The sequence below is a fragment of the Melozone crissalis genome, unplaced genomic scaffold, assembly GCF_028551555.1.
Source record: "Melozone crissalis strain CALT ecotype California unplaced genomic scaffold, PUWL_Pcris_2 ptg000092l_1, whole genome shotgun sequence".
Taxonomy (NCBI): domain Eukaryota; kingdom Metazoa; phylum Chordata; class Aves; order Passeriformes; family Passerellidae; genus Melozone; species Melozone crissalis.
In genome coordinates, this window is record NW_026535869.1 from 1,047,330 (window position 1) to 1,067,887 (window position 20,558).

Here is a 20,558-nt window from a genome sequence, read left to right on the forward strand (position 1 = left end):
GGCCACCACCACCTTAGCACCCTGTGATGTGGATTCTTTAGCTACATCAGAACCTGCAGCTTGTCCAAAACACCTGACAAACCCCTCATCAGGGCTGGCAGCCCCTGCTCAGAGCTGAGAGGCATTAGCCTTGCTCTGGAGCATTTCTGAGGCATTTTGGAGAGGTGCAGATACAAAAACATGGCACAGTGTGCCTGCAAACATGTTCCATGAGAATGGAACCAGTCGTGTTGGGATGAGCAGCTGGCAGCAGTCCCATCACCCACAGCAGCCCTACCTCGGATGGAGCTGCCCCCATTGTCCCCAGGGATCCAGGCCAGCGTGATGGACGATGCCGAGGTCTTGGAGACGGTCAGGCGGGGCTGGTCTGGGGGCACTAGGGAGGAGGGAGAGCCATGAGCACCTCACACACGCAGAGTGCCCCACACTGTGCCCCCAGAATTGGCAAGGAGGCCTTGCACTCATGCCTGGGCCAGCAGGAGCTCCTGGTGCAGGACAGAGCCCGGGCACGGGGCAGTGGGGATGGAGCGTGTCCGTGCAGGGCAGCACGGAGGTGGAGCCCTCACCTTGCACCAGCAGGTTGATGATGATGGTGTCGAAGCCCCAGGTGTTGGTGGCAGTGCAGGTGTAGTATCCAGAGTCCTCGGCCTTCACCGAGCGCAGCACCAGCGTCCCGTTGGCCTGGATCAGGCGGTGCCCGTCCACCGTCACCGGGATGGCAGAGTCCTCGCTGCCAGGGGGACAGGGGGCACATCAGTGTGTGTGGCACAGCCAGGGCTGGCAGCAGCCCCCAGCACGGCTGGCAGCCCCCTCCATACCTGTCCTTGGTCCACTTGATGGCGGGGACGGGCTCCCCGACGGAGTTGCAGGGCAGCCTCACGTCCTTCATCCACGGCGTGGTGACGGTGCCTCCGAAGGAGATGATCTTGGCGGGGGCTTGGGGGGAAGGAGGAGGTCAGCCTGGGGGGCTGCCCCCCGAGGTGTACAGACCCCCTGAGGTGTACAGACCCCCTCAAAGTGTACAGACCCCCTCAAAGTGTACAGATCCCCCTAGGTTTACAGATCCTCCGTGGTGTAAGGAGACCCGGGACCCCAGTGCTGCCCCTCCTCTGCCCTGGGGTCACCCAGCCATCACTCCCTGCAGGCCATAGGGCAGGGCACAGCAGCAGGGGTGCCCCCCAGGCTGGCAGCCCCCCAGGCTGTACCTTTGCCCGCAGGCTCGATGGTGACCTTCTCGCTGATGTTGCCGCGACCGGCGGAGGTGACGGCGGCCACCCAGAGCAGGTACTGCTGGCCCCGGTTCAGGTGGGCGATGCGGTAGAAGAGCTGGTCCGGGCTGGTCTCATACTCGCTGGGAGCCTGTGGAGGGGACACGGGAGCAGGGGAAGCTTCTGTGAGACCCTCAGCACATGTCCTCGGCGCAGACCCCGCAGCTCCCAGCGGGTTTATCCTGAGCAGCAGCAGCTCGGCTCCACTCACACCCCTCAATGCCGGGGAGAGCCGGCTGGTGTCGTGATTCCTCCAGGGAGCCGGGCTGCAGCCCAGGAGCAGATGGCTGAGCATCCCTGCTCCCGGGAAAGGATTGTGCCCTGGCACCGCCGAGCTGCAGCAGCGCCAGCCTGGAGCCAACCCCAACTGGGAGGCCCAAACCCATGAGAGGCAAAGGGGTCCCCAAAACCCATGTGGGGTCACTGCATCGCCTGCTCCAGCCCTGTGGGGGCCCTGCAGACAGGGCTGGCTGTGTGCAAGCACTGGGGACAGTCCCCATCATAGCAGGGACAAAGTCACCCTGCCCCAAGAATGCCACGAGGGCAAGGACTGCCACCCGGCTGTGCCACCATGCCAGCAGCAGGCAGGGATGGGCTCCACGACCCCTTGGCACGGGATGGGTCCATTAAAACGTGACCTGGCAGGTACCTGTGTGCTCACAGTCGGCACACGTGTGCCCTTGCAGGGACACGGATGTGATGTACCCCAAAGCAGACACACCTATATGAATATTGTATAGTATACATAATTTTTTTTTACCCAAATGACAGTTTTGACAAGATGCCAAGAAAACAATATCGGATCCCAGCGGTTTTACCAGTTGCTTTGATGAAAAGATTATGTTGCCCTGGAAACCAGAGGCTCAGATAGTGAAATGAGTTTGAGAAGGAGCTTTTGATAAGCACTAGTCTGCAGACCTCCCATCAACCTCTCCCTCACCAAGGAGGGATGGGGCCAGGTTGGATTTCTATTTCATTTTTGGTCAGCTGCTGGCATGTTTCCCCCTCTGGAGCTGGCACTGAGCAGGGCAGATGCCAGAGAACGGGAACAGAGAGAAGATGGGAACAATCCCTGCTGCACAGTGCCCATGGATGCCCTTGGACAGTTCCGCAGTGCACCCCAAGAGGTCTTTGCTGCGGCTGCTGCCTGGCATCAGCTCTCCCTGCCGCTCCTGCTTGGCCAGCCCAGCATTCCCTGGCACACTGTGGCCATTCCCAGCCCTGCTCCCATCCCGTACCGGCTGCCCCGAGCCGGGGCTGGAGCAGAAGATGGTGTACTTCCGAATGATGCCGTTGGGCTTGGCCGGCGGCAGCCACGACACCACCACGCTGCTGGCAGAGGACGGCACAGCCTTGATCCCAGCCGGGGGACCTGGAACTGAGGAGGGAGAGCGTGGCAGAGCCGGTGCCGGGAGGTCTCCAAGGTCTCTGCCCAGCTGGGGGATGTGGCAGCAGCCTGCTGTGGGGCTGGCATCCCTGCCACAGCCAGGGAAGCAGCTGCGATGGCGGTGTCACACACAGGCAGGGACAGGTCTGCCTGCAGGACGCCTCTCCACGGGTGGCTCTGGTCCCCGTGTGAGCCAGAGGCAGGAGGGTTAATTGCAGCCTGAGCTCTGCTTTAGAAATCACGATTGGCTTTTAATGGCCATCTCCTTAATCTGTCAGCCGTACCCTGCCCAGCTGCGCCTCCCTCCCAGCATCTGGCACTTCCTAGGACACAGGCCCAGGGATGCTCTGCTAGAGAGCTAATGGCATTAAAGTAGGGCAGGCGGGGTGTAAATATTTAAATATCAGCACTTAAGGAAAAGGAAAGAAAGGGAAAGGGAAATGCCCTGCCCATGGCTGTACACCGGGGGTTTCCCCTGTGCCCCAGCTGCCTCTCCAGCCCCTGGGCTCGAGCGGGTGGCAGAGGCACTTACTGTCCTCCTTGGTCTGGATGTAGAGCACGCTGCTGCGGACGCCATCACCTGCCTGGGTGTAGGCCAGCACCTGCACGCTGTAGTTGGTGAATTTCTCCATGCCCCGCAGCTCCACTCGCTCCCGCGTGGTCGTGATGTTCTGCATCTCACCCCACTCTATGGGAGAAGGGTCTGTCAGCCCCTGAGATCCCAGGTCCCCTGTGCCACCCCCTCCCCAGATGTGCTCACCTCCGTCCATGTAGAGGGACCAGAAGATGACCCGGTAGCCCTTGAGCACCCCATTGAGGGTGCTGCGCGGGGGCTCCGACCAGGAGATCACCGCCACGTCCGACGTGATGGAGATGGCCCGCACGTTCTCGGGGGGCTGGCTGGGAACTGGGGATGGGAGGGATAAGGAGGACAATCAGCAGGAGGATGGAGATACCAGGCTGAAGGAGCTGGGTCCCACACAGCCACCCTGACTGCACCCACACAGAACCTGCTGGGCTGCTGGAAGCCCTCAGCCAGTCCTGCCCAGCAGGGCTCTGCCTCCAACATGCAGTTTTTCCTTCTAGGCCAGTGAGGTGCTTGTGAACCCTGTGCTGGTGGTGACAGGGAGGATGCCTCCAGCGAGGGGAGAGTGGGAGAGCTGGCTGGATGCGAGGTAATTAGATCCCATTGCCCCGCAAGAGGTAACTCTAATTTTTATGAGCATTTAAATGATAATACATCACCGTAACGATCCTCTTTGAAAATGATTATTGTTTCATATTACTTAGGTGCAAAAATATAAGCACCATGTAATTAGGGACGGAGTATAATAAACTAATACAGATAGTCCGTTTGAACAAAATGAAGGTAATATAATTATGGAAAAGACACTATTGCTAAAACAGGGGCCCTTGAATACCCCGGGAGGAGTGCTAATGCAGCCAGGAAACGATCGCGGTTTGACAGGCTAACGAGAGCCTTAATTAAGTATGAAAAACTGCTGAGCAAACGCACTGCAAAACTTTTTCCTCATTGTTTTTAAAACGACCGAGGCCATCAGTGACTGTGTCCCAGATGGAAACCTGCCTGGCACTTCAGCAGTGCCAAGATCTACCTTGCACCCTTTAGCTGTGCCACAAACCCGGCGCCACAGCTGTCCTGACAGCGCTGTGCTCCTTGTCCCTTCTCAGGGAGCTGTGAGGACACACAGCCACCACCCCAGACCTGCGTGATGGGATGGGCATCACTGAGGGTGCCCTGGGTGGGACCTGGCCCTGCTTTGGTCACTGGGCCATCCTTACCGTCCTCCAGCGTGGTGGCGTTGATCTCGCTGGACGAGGGCCCCGTGCCCGCGCGGTTGAATGCCTGCACCACCACCCCGTACTGCGCAAACTTCTTGAGGTTGTCCAGCGTGTAGACCTCGCTGTCGCCCGTGGCCTTCATCTCCACGATGCTGTACTGCCCGTTGCTGCCCGGGCTGTTCTCCCGGTAGCCGATCTGGTAGCCACGGATCACCCCGTTCTGCAGCTCCTTCTTCGGGGCCTGGGGGACAGCGAGGGCAGGATGGAGCGGTGTCACAGGGCTGGGACGCTCACAGGGCTCCGTGCCCCAACCACCTCTCCCCAGAGGCTTTTCCCAAAGCTTTCAAGTTGTTTTCTCTCCCCACTTTTCAGTGAGGGGCAAATTAGTGATAAAAAAGGTTCAGAGCCACCAGAGAGGAAAGTGCTGCCTGGACAGCACCAGTCCCCAGCTGGAGCAGCAGAAATCCCAATTCTGGCAGCCTGAGAGGCCAGACTGAGATCAATCTTAACAATATTTCTCTGAAGCATTAACAAATCAATAGGGTTGATTGCAAATTTATGTTACAATGCCAGGGCGATCCATCTTGCTGAAATACTCCTAAAACGAAGTGACTTATCTTTCAAGTGAATCTTACTTTTCATTAATCTGTTTTTCAGTGCTTAAGGGGAGGTGGGGGGAGAAGTTGGAACCCTAAATTTATTGACTTAGCAGTTCATTCCCAAGTCCTAACTTTATAATCAATTTTATTTTTCATTAGGCAGCTTTGGAAAAATAAATCCGATTCTAAGTTTTATTGATCTCTGCTCAAACACTTTGCAACCCAGCACTTGAGTTTTTACATATTTATCCTCTCTGCCCCATGGTCCCCCATGGACACCCTATGAGATAATGAGCTTGTTGTAAAACATGATTGATAAGAGCCCTGAGCAATAAGGTGAGCTGCTTGCCCAGCCTGCAGGTTTCCCTTTTTCCTGGAGAATTCTTCCTGATTCGTGTGACATTGGTGACATGCTGGGTCTCAGGACTATCTGGGACAGCACTTGGCCAAGCCCCCACAGCCAAAAAAAACCCAGACAGCATCCCAACCTCACTCACCTTCCAGGTGACCTGGATGCTCTGGGAGGTGATGGGCTGCAAGGTGACATCCATTGGAGGACCATCAGGAGCTGAGAGACACAAACACAAACCAGCACATTGAGAAGGTTCAGGAGCTCCTTACCAGGATATCCCTGGCTGTACCTCAGCCAGCTTCAACTCCCGCGTTCCTCCTGCCCACCATCCCCAGCAGCCCTGCCAGGAGCCCAGGGAGGCACCTGCTTCCTCGGTGCTGATGGTGAGCTCCTTGCTGGGCTCGCTGCGCCCGATCTTGTTGAAGGAGTACATGCGGATGCTGTACACCGAGGCGGGGTGCAGATCCACGATGTTCGCCTGGTTGATGGTCGGGGAGATGTTGCGTGTAGACTGCTTAAAATCCCAGGAATCTGGAAGAGTGGGGCAGAAGGGTCAGAGCCTGAATCCCATGCAGGGCCTGCAGTGCTGAGGGGGCCATGATCAAGCAGGCACCTCCAGCTCTTGTACCCCTGGAGAGGTGCTGCTTCTCTCTCTCGCTGTTGTGCGCTGGGGTTCAACTTTTTGCAAATATTGTCTCTTTTAATATTCCCTTTCAAATGCTCCCATCCAACAGAAATTACCATATTTCATTAATGCTGCTCTCTCCTTTCTTCATCAAAGGAACCGGGATGCAGAATATTCCCTTGGAGGCACCGCTGGGGCAGTCCCACACCTGCCTGTGCAGGCCAGCCCCCAGCCTCACTGTGCCACGGGGAGGGGACATCACTGTCACCTACCTGACTTGTTCTTGTACTCGATATCAAAGCCAGTGATGATGCTGTTGCCATCGAACCGCTGCGTCCACCGCAAATTCATACTCCGGGCTTTCACCTCGCGGATCTCCAGCTCCGGCGGGTCAGGGGGCTCTTGGGGACACGCAGGCAGGTTAGGGACACAGGCAGAGGAGGCCCCCAGGAGCAGGGGGACCCTCTCAGCAAGGCTTTGCACCGCAGGGCTCAGGCAGGGGGGATGGAGTACCTTGGACAGTGAGCTGGATCAGGCCTCTGTCCTCGCCGTAGGAGTTGATGGCGTGGCAGGAGAAGAAGACGGAGTCCCCACGGTCGGCTGGTTTCAGCTGCCAGCGTTCCAGGGAGAGGAGCCAATTCAGACTGAGCTGCCCCAGCACTGTGCCCTGCCACCCTTGCCTGCTCCCACCACAGTGCCACTCCCTGGAGTTGCACTCCTAACTCCCCTCTGGGCTCAGCTTTGCTACTCAGGGAGTTCAGTGCAGTGCCCAGCTCTGTGACACTCCTGGGGACCTCCATACCCTCCCTGCTCCTCCCCTTCTCCTCTCCCACACCCAGCGAGACCCCCGGGAGCCCAGGCAGGTGCAGGACGCCCAGCCCTCACCTTGAGGGTGGAGATGACCTCGTCGCCGTTGTCCTTGGTGGTGATGGCGTAGCGCATGTTGCGGTCGGGGTCGATGACGGTGTCCCCCTTCTCCCAGCGGATGATGATGGGCCGCTCGCCCCGCGCCGTGCAGTTCAGCTCCTTGGTCTGGCCCTTGATGGCGATGGTGGTGTTGGGGTGGGAGGTGATCATGGCCGGGACTGTGGGGAGGCAAAGCGTCACCCGTGTGCCCTGGGGATGGGCAGGTGACACCTGTGGCTGCCGGGCCCCGCAGAGCCCACGGAGCCGCCGAGGACGCGGCGCTCACCGAGCGGCCGCGCAGCCCCGAGCGGAACCGTCGCGCTGCATTATACAGCTCAGGATCATAAAATAATGAAGCAGATAAATTTTATAATGCATAGCATTACACCGGGGTAGACAATAAAACGTGAAAGACAAATAACCAAGTGCACACTATAATGAAGAGAAAGCCTCCAGTCTGAGACGTGCGGGTATGAATTATTGACTAAGGTTTTACACTCCCGAGGATGAGAGGAAGAATGTTTTCCATCACGGATTTGCATAATTCACTCGTATAAACCTGGGCAGAATACAGAGTGTGATTTCCCATCAGCAAGGCCGCCTTTGCATTGCAGATGCCAGAGATGAGTTTTTTTCCATAGCCACCCCAATATACAAATGGGGCTGGTGGGGACACCCTGTGCCATGGTCACCACCTGGCAGGGGTGCAGAACCCAGAGGTGCTCGAGCAGAGGGTGCAGCACAGATGGGGATGGCTGATCTGGGCTGTGAGGATGCTGTACTGATCCCTGGCCTGGTTCATCCCTGCTCCAAGAGCTCTTTGTGCCACCCCAGTGCCATGCAGTGGCCAAGCTGTGCAGGCAGCACACAGGAGGAACGGGCTGGGGGACCGAGGGCAGGCTGGGTAAGCAGAAAAAAATGTAATGCATAAACAAACAGCAGTGCTGAGTCCTGCAGTAATGTATGATAATGACAATCCGCAAAGGCAACACACACTGTTCTAATGGGACACAAGAGGCTCTAATGAGCTACGACTCCTCGGCTTTCTGTGGCAATGTAATTCAATTAACAGCGAAGGAAACCTTTCCTCCTGAGCTGCTGGAGTTTGTGGGGTGCAGGACAGTGCAGTGCCCAGCTTGGTGCCTGTGTGACAATCCTGTCCCAAGGGGAGCACGGCACTCTGGGCTGGCAGGGGATGGCAAAGAGCGGGGATGTTGTGGCAGCGCAGCCTGGGCCACCAAGGGGCACAAGAAGCAGCCCAAGACTTCCCCAAACTCTGCCCTGTCCCATCCCCAGTGCTCTGACACCTCTGCCTGCCTCAGCACTGGGTCAGGACACACAGGGACAGAGGCAGGCCTGGGAAGGGTTAGGGTTAGGGTGAGGGTTAGGACTGTCCCAGCCCAGCCTCCCATGTCCCATGGGGTGAGGACAGAGCACAGGGATAACCAGGGGCTCTTGCACTTTCCCCAGGGCAGGGTTGACTTCCCAGCACACCCCAAGGGCACACACAGCTGCAGGAGGGGCTCAGCACCCTGTCCTGGCACGCCTTGCCATGTTCCTGCCAACTGTCCCCTGTTCCTGCCATGGAAAACCATCGAGGGGCCACCCTGCTGTTTGTCAAACAGGGACACTGGGGATGTGGTCCCTGCTCCCAGCCCTCATTCAGCCCAGTGCCGCAGCAGAGGGTGTGAGGCTGTGGGGCCAAAGGGGCAGGACAGCCCCTCAGGGCTGCAGCAGCCTTGACTGCACCGGTCCCTTCCCAGCAGAGAGCAGAGGCCCCGGGAGAGGAGCTCTGTTTCAGGCTCTGCTTCACTGAAATGCACTTATTGATGTTTGATTAAAAGCAGCTCCTTGGATGTAAACATATCAACTTCTCTCAATTGCCAGGGTCCCACGGGAGCTGCACGTAGTCCAGAGCAGGAAAAGATCACAACAAACCCCCAGAAAACCCCAAGCAGCTGTGAGGATAGCACAGATTGGGCACTGGTGCCTAACACCTGCCCTGCAGCAGCTCTGCAGCTTGCAGAGGGACCACATTGCTTGGGACTGGCTGCAGGGACATCCACGGGTGGCTGGGGGCTGCTCCTGACCAGTCTGTGATCCCTTCCTGGGTGTAAGGGCATCAATAATGTGGCATCAGACATAGCTCACTCTGGGCAGACAGGCTTCCTTCGAGGAGAGCTCACCTCCAATGCCTCCTGTGCCCTCCATTCTATGCCCAGCACAGCCCACCCCACCCACCCAGCCTCTCTTGGTGCCCATGGCCTTGTTAACAAGGCCACAACCAGAGTTGGTGCTCCTCTCTGGGCAGAGACAAGCCTGGGAACAAAGGGAGCCAACAGCCAGAGCACGCTGCCATCCCACACCCGGCTGGGGCACGAGCCGCTTGGCAGAGCGCTGGTGACAACTGAATGAGAACAGTGACAAGGGTGACAAGGGCTGTGCCTGCCTCCCTCGCCCCCCTCTTTCTTGTTTGGAGCTGGCTCTGTGATGTTAATTTGATTGCACCCGTCTCAGCTTCCTTTCTACACTGATTAGCTGAGTTTCACCTGAAGCATGAGATTAATTCAAATTGCATGGAAGCAATCAGTTATGCTCGCGCTGTGTGGCAGCGGACTTCCAAAGAGGGCTGTGCCACGACCACGGACAGAGACCCCTCTATCTGCCCCCTGGCTGGACTCCTGGCACCGAGGTGCTGGCACGGAGCGGGCAGAGGAGCCCCCTCCCCAGTGCCCAGGGCGCTGCCGCCCTGGCACAGCGGGCAGGACCCCGGGGGATGTGACTGTGCCCATCCCACACGCTGCTGACACCCGGGCAGGTGTGCAGCCATGTGCTAAATGGCATTTATCACACACTGCTGGGCCCCTCACCTGCGCCCAGCCCAGCCTGCTGTGCCCCAGGGGAACACACTCAGATACTCCAGCACTCCCCACCTTCCACTCCTCACCTTCTGGGGGCTGTTGAGCTCCCTCCCAAAGCAGGGAAGGAAGGACAGGCTGCCATGCTGTGGGAGCCCAGAGGCCCTGGCACCCAGGGAGAGGAAAGCCTCAACCCCATGGGTGACATTCCCAAGCAAATCTGGTGGCTTTCCCCATCCACCACCCCCTGACAAAAGCATCACCCAGATGCTGCTGGCTCTGCCCAGCCCAGGGAACACAGGCACACTCAGGCACACAGTGCCCAGTGTGTCACCTGGCTGTCCCAGCTCACCCTGGCCGCGGTGCCAGGGCAGGGGACGTGTGACACCAGCTGGCTGTGGCACTGCCCTCTCCCCTGCTGACCGCCAGCACGCTTTGTTTGGGCTCTGATTAACTCTCATTTAACTCAGTCCGCAGTGGCCTGACTTTCAGGGAAAGCCAGTGCTGATCTCCCTTTAATTGGGCTGACATTTCGCTAAACAAACAAAAACCCCAAAATGAAACAAAACAAAGAGCCCATCTAATGCTTAATTGGCTGTGGCGCTTGGTGTACCTATTCATCCAAACCTTTTCAAAGGCAGCGAGGGCTCCGAGGGCTCCGGCAGATGCAAAAGCACTCGCATAATAAGGTTATGTGCTATTCAAGTCAGCAAGCAACCTGTCCTGGGATGCAATTACAGGAGCTAGCAGGGACACGGCACCAGCCCGGGCTCCCAGGCTTGGCATGCTCGCTCGGGATTAATCGCCTCGACTTTGTACCTGCACTCATTGAAGTGCCTTGTTTGAAGTGGCTGGGTTTGATTCATCAGTCGCAGGGATAAATTAAACAGCTGACAGCCAGGGGAGCGGGAACCTGGGAAGGCAGAGGCTGCGTGGGGAGGGGAGAAGCCCCTGAGAGAAACAGCTGCTGGTGTCAGGGAAGGAAGCACCAGGCTGGGAGGGAGACCAGGGCTTGGTGGTGACACCAGGCTGGGGAGGGAGGCCAAGGCATGGTGGTGACCACAGAGGGCTGCACGTCCCCTCTGCTCACAGCACCCTGGATGGGCAAGCAGGGGATGGTGGCTCTCATGGCTTCACCAGCAGCCTCCATCCCCTCTGGCACAGCGTGCTCACTGCCTCATTCCCAGCATGGTCAAGGCAAAGTTTAGTCCTCCTGAGCCCAATCCTGACCCCAGCCCCTCCTGGAGACAGCAGGAGTGAGGGTGATTGCTCTAGACTCCCTGCTCTGGACTCCCTCCACCACCTCCTTTTGGAGGTTTGAATGCTCCCAGCAGCAACGAGCCCAGTGACTAACAGGGAGCTGGCAATTATACATTCTGCTGATAGCAACGGGAGAGCAATCCAATAACACACACAGTTCAAACACGGTGTCTAACAACACTTCCCAGCCCATCCCTGTCAAAGCAGCCCAGCTATTTCCTTTCCTCCTGGATGATGTAGATTGATTGCCTGGTTTTATTAAAGACAAAGTGTGTTTAATAGCAAAAGGGAAGCGGGTCTCTGGAGGGGAGGAATCGATGCCCTCCCGTGCCCTGCATTGATCGTGGGGATGCGTGGGGCCGGGGCTGGAGCACGGCTGGTGTGGTTGGAGCTCTCAGAACAGAGAGGGAGGCAGTGCCAGACCAGGCTCTGCTGGTGACCCCGTGTCCCACAGCCACCCTCACTGTGCCCATCTCTGTTCCCCAGGTCCCTGCTGTGACCTGAGCAGGTCCCTGTGCCCTGAGGATGCCCCGTGGCACAGCCCTGGGTACCTACTCTTGACGGTGAGGAACATGGACTTGCTGATGTCGGTGCCCACGCCGTTGCTGGCCTGGCAGAGGTAGTAGCCGATGTCCTCCTCCAGCACGTGGCGGATGAGCAGGGAGCTGTTGGGCAGGATCTGGATGCGGCCCGTCAGGGGGATGGGGTGGTACTGCTGGGGGTTGCCGCTTCCTAGGAGGGGACACAGAGGCACAGAGCTCAGGTGAGACAGAACAGTCCTCACGAGGCTCGGAGCTGGGGTGGCCATGCCCGAGGGACCCTCCCCAGTGTGCACTGACATCCCCACACATTGCCACATTGCCATGACCCATCCCTACCTTTAGCGTGCTTCCACATGACTTTGGGAGGGGGGTACCCATCAACGGAGCAGTTCAGCACCCCAGCTTTCCCATAAATGCCATCTTGGTTGTTGGGCTGGACCACAAAGCGAGGAGGCACTGCGGAGTTTGGGAGGAAGGGTGGTCACTGCAGGAAAACCCCCATCAGACCCCTACAGCTCCCCACTGCCTTTGGGCACGGGGGTGGCATCGATTCCCAGCTCAGCCTTGCTCCTCACCCTCCAAAACTCCCCCCGCTGCTGCTGTGCTTCCCTCCCTCCCTCTCGCAGCAGCAGCAGGTGGGATGTGGGGATGTGGGCTCACCCCGCACGATGAGCTGCCGCTCCCGGCTGACGGTGGCGGCGTCGTTGCTGGCGATGCAGGTGTAGTTCCCGTTGTGCTTCAGGGACACGCTGGAGATCTGCAGGGAGCTCATGAACTCCTTGCTCTCGATGGTGACCCCGGAGCCAGAGAGGATGACGTGCCCGTCCTTCCTCCAGGTGATGTGGATGGGCATGTCCCCCGAGGACACCACGCAGGGGATGTAGAGGAGCTGTCCGATGGAGGCTGGCGGGAACTCGAAGGGCTGGATCAGAGGAGGGACTGTCGAGGGGAGAGGAGGGGGATGCTGAAGAGCCCATCCCAGGAAAGCCTTCCTTGAGTGGGGATGGGCTGCAGAGGGGCTTGGGGGAGATGCTGTCCCGGGAGGAGAAGCAGCCCAGAAACCAAGACAGGCTTTGATTCCGCCAGAACAAGGCCAGGGGAGAGCAGGAGGTGCCATCCAGCAGAGAACAGCCGGGAGATTTCTCCCACCTGGCAGGGCCGCCCTGCTGAGAGTGGGATGGAGAAACGCTGACCCTGCAGTGGGGGAAGCCCCGGCCACCCCCAGCACGTGGCCCCCGAAATTCCACCTCAGCATTTATCCACTCCCAGAAAAGCCTTCATTAGATGGATGCTTTTCTTAAAGGTGCTGGATTCAGAACCAGCCATTATCTTTCTGATAACTTAATTAGGCAACTGCAGCAGCATCTCTGGCAATGTGGGAGGGGGAAGAAAGAGGAGAGAGGGAGACAATTAGCTTAACAAGGCTCAGCACCTGGTAGATGAGATCCTCATTCTGCAGTCTCCATAATTAAATTAGCAGCCTGCCAATTGTCCCTTCAGCAGCAGGGAGCAGGGAGCAGGGGCAGTTCCCTGGACCCCCACGCACTTCCCTGGGCTCCCACCTCCACCCTGAGCCCATCCTGTCACTCAGGTATCACTGCTGCCTGGTCCGGAGCACGGCAGGCAGAGGCAGTCACTGTCCCCCAGGTGGGAGCCCCTGCCATGGGCAGGCAGGTACAGGCAGGGCTGGCCTGTCCCTCTGCCTGGGACAGCAACGTGGCTCGAGCTGCCACAGCCATGGAGCCAGCGCTGCCTGTTTTCCATAATTAATGAATAATTAATTGGGAATGCACTGCAGTCTAGTGCAGAGCGGGGATGGGCTTGTGGACCACGCCTCCCCAAACACGCCCCTCCAGCCGCTCTCCCTGCTCCAGCTTCCCACAAACAGGGCTCACAACTCCCCTTTCCTCCCCAGACCGCTTCCCACCGTGATTCTCCTTTCTCCAGAGCTCCCAGGCTCTCATCTGCCCGCAGCCTGGAGCACCCTGCCCATGGTGCCACCACAGAGCCCAACCCGGCAGCTCCAGTGCAGAGAGAGGTGACCCTGTGAGCAGCCTCTGCCTTCCCATGGGGTGAAGCGTCACCCCACAGTGCCCTGGCACTGTGTCAGCCCCATGCTCCCCAAAACTCTGCAGCCACCCGAGCAGGGCTGTGTGAGAGCCCCAGGACAGCACCAACACACAGGGGATTAATTAAAACCTTCAAAGATGTCTGCAGGAAGAAGGAGCTGTCAGGGCACCTTGGAGGAGGCTGGATTTTGGATTGTGCTGCTGGGGAAGTGCAGGGAAGAGCCCCCAGCAGCATCCCTGACCAGCAAAGCCCTGTGGAGCAGAGCAGGGAGGTTTGAAACTGGGATCCCTGGCCAAGCAGCAGCTACACCTGGGCAGGAGCTTCCCTCAGCACGAGATGGGGATGAGGCCCCATGGACAGGGCTGCACATCCCCGTTCCTGGGGGGAGCAGTGCCAGAAGGAGCTGTAAAGCTTTTACTGTGAGATTGGAAGGAGCTGCATAACTCACTGGTGCCATTTCACGCGGTGACCAGGCACTTGGGGCTGTTAAAGCTTTATGGTGCTCCACGCCAGCCCGCGCTCCTTGTGCTACACAGTTATGTTTATTCACTCCCTGACTCTCTACTAGGGCCTTTGCTATTCTTTTCCACAGGCCTTTTATCCAGGGGGAGAGGAAACGAGGAACTCAGCCAGTGGGAATGGGTGTAAATCTCCAGCAGGGGAATGAAGACGTCTGGCCCGTGCTGCACCATCTTGCTCACCTTCCTCAGCCCGTCACCAGCCACTAATCGAGGCAGTAAATCCACTCTGGGAAGGGCTCAGCAGCAGTCCCTTCCCAGGTTACACAAATCCTGAGCTGAACTTCAGCATCCTGCACCCTCTGAGGGCACCTCCTAGTGAATCCCATTATTTAACGGCTCACAAACACCCTGAGATGATGTCCCCACATCAGCCCTGCCTGTCCCAAGACAAGACCAACGTCTCTGGCCTCTTTCCAAGCCCTGGGGATCCACATGGATGGGGATTTATGCGAGGTGAGAAAAGCAGGGCTGGCCAAGGCCCTGCAGACCCCAGGGTCAAGAAGACCTCCCTGCACCCCCTCAGACAGGTTACCCACAGCCTCCTCTCCCCTTTGGGAGCCTGGGAGAAGAGCATTAGCTAATCAAGTGGTAGCATCTCTAATCAGCTTGATGCTCTCTCTCGCTAACCTGATTCCTAATAAGAAAATGGTGGCTGGGAGGGGAGGGAGGGGGATCAGAGTAAATCCAGTGCACGAATCCCCCTCTGGGTGAGAGGCACGATGACAATTGGCCGGCTCTGTCCCCAGCGCCGCCGTGTTTGTCTGAATGATTTACTGCCAACACCGAGCTGGCGACGGGCGGAGCCGACCCCACAACTCCCGAGGAGGGGAGATCCGGGAGCTCCCAGCACAATCTCAGCCAGTCACTGGGAGGGAATGCATCCGGCTCAATTCATTAGGACTGATAGCTCCCTCAATGGGGCTGAATAATTGATGGCCTGGAGAAGCTTTTAAGATGTTCTGTGCGCTCGGAAGACCGAGAGTATTATTTTTTTAAAAGCTAGCACACACAGAAAAACATCGGTGAAGGTGATCCAAGCAAAGGTTAGATGTTTTAATACGTTATGTTTACACCATAAATCCTTGCTCCATCACTTGTAAGGGGAAATGGATACGGCGTGGCTCGGGGCAGCTGCTGGCAGCTGGCAGGACCAGGTAGCCAAGCCAGCTCCCCAGGACTGAGCTGCCACACCTGGTGGCCACAGAGCACAGCCACCACCTGGCCACGCAGGTGCTCCTCTGCCTCCATCCCACTGTGGAGAACCCAAAAACAACCTGGATGAGCCACCCAGGGGAAGCATCCCCAGCCTCTGTCTCACCTTTGACGGTGACGTGGACGCTCTGGCTGATGGAGAGCTGGGGCTGGATCAGCACGCTGCACAGGTACTCTCCCTCATCCATGCCTTTCTGCACATCCATCAGCTTCAGCGTGCCGTTCTCAAAGACCACTTGGCGGTGGTTATCGGGCAGCAGCAGAGAGTCCTTGTACCACTTGATGGAGTAATAGGGGTACCCGATGACCCTGCAGTTGATGAAAGTGTCCCTACCCGCGACCGCCGTTATGTTCTTCATGGCGCGGATGCTCGGGGGACCTACATATGGGGGAGGAAGGAAGAGGCAGGCTAGGTTAATTCCGAAGGGCCATTTGCTTGCGTGCACATCTGCTGCTATTCCAGAGCCAGCTCCACAGGCACAGCAGGTGACCAGGGCACCCTGGTTTGGGTGAGGAGGCGGCACGGGCTCCTCTCAGCTCGTGTGGGGACAGCTCTCGGCTGCAGCCTCCAGCTACAGCTGCTCTCCCTCACCTACCAACAGGGCTGTGCTCTGGGACACAGCCACACTTCAAACAGCAATCCCGCCCCAGCGCTGGGGAAGCTGAGCCCACACACACCACTGCTGCCCACTGTGGGGTTGGACGGCATCTGTTCTCTGCTCTGGGCACTCTGCCTGCCCAGGGCGCCTCCACCTGGCTCCTCTGAGCACCAGAGACATGGGAGAGATGGGGAGAGCTCCCCCACCATCACAGACTCTCTCTGCCTCTCCCGGGAGGAAGCTGCCCGCATTGTGCCAAACATCCTTGGCAAGAGCTGCTATGGGAACCTGACTTCCACTGGCAAAAACGCTTCACCTCCTTGAACCCCACCTTTCTGCGCCCCCCACTGCCAACCTGCGTGTCACTGAAAAGCCAGACAGCCACCAGTCTCTGTCTGGCTTTGGAGCTGCCTGAGGACTGGAGAATGCTGCAGGTGAGCCTTTAAACGAGAGGTTTCATGCATCAATAATTACATTGTTCTCCCAGTCGCTGCATAAAACAGCGAAGTAATCTAAAGATTAACCCTGTCTTGACTCCTCATCCTGAGGGTGTAGCAAGATAACAGCTTAACAGGCACTCAGGATCAGCTGATGGACAGTGTTTTTCATTCTAGGACACATTAAGAGAAGGAGCAGAAAGAAAGGAATTAGCATCTGGCTCTGTAACCGTGTCTTGGGCCTGTTTGAGGGACATGCTCTGTGCCACTGAAAAAGAAACCCAAATCTTATCTAGTGACAGCCCATCAAGAGCTGAGAGAGGGGGAAAAGGGAGACAAGGGAACATCCTCATTGAAAACGCTGCTCTGGCTTCTCCTGGCTGAGGGATGAATTTCCTCCAAATTCAGCAGTAAACGGCAGCAAAATTCCGACTCTCCTGGGATCCCAGCCAAAAAGCCACTAGATCCATTTCAAACCTGAGACACAGACAAACACAGCCCTTCAACCCTCATTCTCAGCAGACAAATAAACGCTCCCTTATCTTGTCTCGCTCCCACCTGTAAGCCTGGGAGCCTTAATTGGGGATTATTAATGGACAGGGGCTTACAGCATACCCCGTGCCTGAGAGCGCTCCCCAGAACACACCGAGTGGCGCGCTGCAGCCGTAATAACACGGTGATTAACGCGGCCATGGCTTTTAGCAGACAAAGAAAATACAGACATGACAAATCAAAGCTCATTTTCCACGATTTCACGTGCTGCCTCATCATCATTTGTCATGGAGATCCTGGTGCCACCAGGCGCGGTGGCTGCCAAGGAGAGGGGCTCCGGTAGGGAATGGGGCAGTTGGCAGAGCACAGGGGACTGGGACACTTCTGGGCTGCCACCTCCTTCTCCATGGTGGGGTCCCTCAAGGGGTGCCTGCCCACCCTGTGCAGACCCCAAGGCAGGGCTTGGCAGAATGAGAGTGGACCCCAGTGTGGACAGTGCCACCCTTTGACTCTGCAAAGCCAAGCTCCAGCTCTCCAAGCCTCTGGAATTGTTTTCCACTGGGTTAAACTCCCTGCTTGAAGCATCAGAGAAGCTCAACCCTGTAGGTGTGCCAGGAGCATGGCAGGGCTCAGGGGGTGAGGCTGGGGCAGCCAGGGGAAGAAGAGGGAGAGGCGAGGAGGAGCGATTAGCCTGGGAACAGAAGAACCAAAATCCAAAAAAAGCCCAGTAAAAGTCCTATTCTGATATTTAAAAGTAGACAGGCACCTCTTACGTTTATTCGCGCTTGGTATTCGGCGCTGCCCACCGAGTTCCGCGCGGTGCACCGGTACACGCCGCCGTCCTTGATCTGCGGGCCGCTGACGTTCATGTGGCTGACGGTGGTGCCATCAGACATGGTGTACTGGTTGGAGCGGTGCCCGCTGTCCCGCGGGATGGGCTCGTCGTCCAGCGCCCAGGTGACGGTGGGTGGCGGGGCCCCCTTGGCGGCACACATCAGGGAGAACTGCTCCCCGGGGTTGACCACCTTCTCGCTGAAGGAGGAGACGATGCGGGGGGTCCCATCTGGGGGGCACCCAGCGGGACGGGGGTCAGGGAGCGGCAGCCACAGGCAGCAGCAGTCACCCGCCAGCAGGATGGCACTGAGCTCCCACCCCAGGGTCAGCCGGGACAGGAGCCCTGCTGGGGACACATGCGTGGCTGTGCTGGGGTCCCCATGGCAGGGACATGCAGACAGGGGTGAGGGGATACGGATGCCACCTCCTTCAGCAGAGCCCATCCCTTATCCAAACGCTCAGGGCTGGATCAGGGAGGGCCTGGTGAATGAGGTGCCATGGGGCTGGGGATGGCAAGTCAACCTTATTTTGGTCCTTCCCCATCCTGGCCATGCTGTGCCCCTGCAGACAGCACACAGGGCCCAGCAACAGGCTGGCAGCAGCCTCAGGACCCCCACCCCAGTGGGTCTCCCTGCCCCCCAGCCATGCACAAAGCATCCCCTCAGAGAGGGGCAGAGGAAGGAGCCCCCAGGCTGGGAAGCCAGCTCACCCTCCAGCGTGATGATGGAGAAGTCCTGTGCCGTCTGGGACTTGCGGGTGGCGAAGCACTGGTAGGCGCCCGAGTGGCTCTTCTGGGCGGCCGTGATGAGCAGGGTCTCGTTGCTGATGCCCCGGATGGAGATGTAGTCATCCACCGCCACCAGGTCCGTGTTGCGGTACCAGCGGATGACGTACTCGGGGGAGCCGCTGAGGGCACAAGAGAGGATGACGGTGCTGCCGATGCCCGTTTTGAGCTTCTTTGGTGTGAGAGTCACACGCAGAGGGTCTGTGAGAGAGGGGAGAGGCGTTGGCAGTGGTGTGGGAGGCTCTCATCCCCGCTGAGCGCGGTCTGCTCCCCCTGCCCCGGCAGCGCCAGCCCGGCTGCCCTGTAAATGTCACCGCACAATGAGGCAGGTGGCCTTGCCACTGTCCCTGCTGCTGGCAGCCCCTGCTTTCATCACCAGCCCCAGGCCCCTGGCAGGGGTACTCTGGGGAGGTGGCAGGATGGGTGGAAGAAGATGTGGCACAGTGCTGGGCTGGGCACACACCAGGCTGGCTCCCAGCAGGCTGGCAGTGCCCGGCTGGCACCGCGCTCCAGGTAAGGCAGGCACAGTGCCTCTGGTACTGCCAGGATCCCGGTGACAGGAGGAACCCCCAGGAAAACAGCACGTGATAAATACTTGGCCTGCCCAGATGGTATTTACTGTTTGGCTAGAGCTTATTTTATGTAAATCGACATAAATTTTATGTAAATCAACAAAGCAAAGCACAGAAGCACCCAACACGTCGGACATGTGCAAGACAGTGGCTTCCAGCGAGCCAAACGCTGTGCCAAAACACAAGGCTGTTGTTTATACAGCTGTATAAACCTCTAAAGCTGAATACTGATAAAGGCTTTGCGTGTTCAGAAGGCAGCAGGACCGAGCCCCCTCCACCGCTCCTCCCGCCGGCTCTCACCTATGACCGTGAGGGTGCCCGTGACCTCTGCGGAGCCGAAGGTGTTGGTCACCTCGCAGATGTAGGTGCCGCTGTCCTCCACGCGCAGGTCGCTGATGGTCAGCCCCGTGATGCGCTTGCTCCAGCGGCTGTCGGCGGGGAGCGGCCGCCCGTCCTTGATCCACCGCACGGCCGGGTTGGGGTAGCCCGAGGCGATGCAGGGCAGCTCCACCAGCCGGCCCGCCTTCACCTCCCTGGACTGGAAGCTGTCTAGCATGGTGGGGATGGACTCCGCCGGGTCTGGGGTGCGAGAGGAACTGGGCTCAGCCGGGGAACAGGAGGAAGGGAGGTGTCTCAGAGATGCTGTGAACCCCCAGGCATGGTGACACCGTGCCCAGTCAGCGCCATCCACGAGAGGCTGGCTCTCCCCACTCCCTGAGCTGCCCGCTCTGCCACACAGGAGTGCAGGATGCACCCCGTCATCCTTGCTGAGTGTGGGGTTCCCTGTCCCACCCGGCCAGCACAGCCCTTGGCAGGACAACACACACAGGCAGGAGGAAAACCAATTCCTAAATAGCTGATGGGAGGAATAAACTCAGCATCGGAGGAATTACTCAAGGTGACACCTAATTGGTGCAAAATACACAAATTTTGTGGCACATTTCAAAATTTACAAGCAAAAGGGCCCATCAGGCAGCTGGGAAAGGAGAAAATTAATCACTAAGTCTCAGGCGTGAAATTAAATTCCAGGGGAAAGAAACCTCTTTCATTACTCCCAAGCAGAAGTAAAACGCCGTGACGTGTAAATAATGACAGCGACCAGGAGGGGACCGGGCCAGATCGGAGCGCTCGGATGGGGATGATCCACCCGGGACACCCACGCACCGCCGGGATGTGCGGCAGGACGGGCAGGGCTGGACCCGAGAAGCAAGATACGGCAACCCCGCATCTCTTCCGCGCCCTCCGGGGGATTAATTCGAGGAGCCGGTGCGGGAGCACCCGAGGATGGGAACAGCATATGGCAGGGAGCGGGCGCGCCGCGCCGAGCGACTGCGAGCGGGCGAACTCCCTCCCTCCCTCCTCCCTGCCGAGCGGAGTAATTTGGGCAGTGAGCGGAGCCGGGAGCGCCCCGAGACACCCGGCACTCCGGACTGCACT

General features: G+C 58.2%; 1 protein-coding gene across 3 annotated transcripts in view; it reads right to left on the reverse strand.

The window, feature by feature from the left end:
• The window catches only part of DSCAML1 (DS cell adhesion molecule like 1), a 99,104-nt gene that overhangs the window by 8,489 nt on the left and 70,057 nt on the right, over positions 1-20,558 (reverse strand). Inside the window, exons 5-24 of one of the 3 annotated variants that reach the window (XM_054291537.1) lie at positions 19,422-19,700; positions 18,475-18,750; positions 17,698-17,994; positions 15,510-15,782; positions 12,261-12,539; positions 11,937-12,056; positions 11,614-11,790; positions 6,920-7,119; positions 6,548-6,644; positions 6,307-6,435; positions 5,773-5,940; positions 5,555-5,625; positions 4,459-4,699; positions 3,416-3,562; positions 3,188-3,343; positions 2,507-2,646; positions 1,206-1,359; positions 819-936; positions 567-730; positions 278-376 (exon numbers count right to left, since the gene is read on the reverse strand). In XM_054291537.1, the coding sequence (XP_054147512.1) occupies positions 278-376; positions 567-730; positions 819-936; positions 1,206-1,359; positions 2,507-2,646; positions 3,188-3,343; positions 3,416-3,562; positions 4,459-4,699; positions 5,555-5,625; positions 5,773-5,940; positions 6,307-6,435; positions 6,548-6,644; positions 6,920-7,119; positions 11,614-11,790; positions 11,937-12,056; positions 12,261-12,539; positions 15,510-15,782; positions 17,698-17,994; positions 18,475-18,750; positions 19,422-19,700 (3,585 nt within the window). Of the gene's footprint in view, positions 1-277; positions 377-566; positions 731-818; positions 937-1,205; positions 1,360-2,506; positions 2,647-3,187; positions 3,344-3,415; positions 3,563-4,458; positions 4,700-5,554; positions 5,626-5,772; positions 5,941-6,306; positions 6,436-6,547; positions 6,645-6,919; positions 7,120-11,613; positions 11,791-11,936; positions 12,057-12,260; positions 12,540-15,509; positions 15,783-16,847; positions 16,917-17,697; positions 17,995-18,474; positions 18,751-19,421; positions 19,701-20,558 lie in introns of those variants that run through there. The other 2 variants (XM_054291538.1, XM_054291540.1) reach the window with 2 other exon arrangements.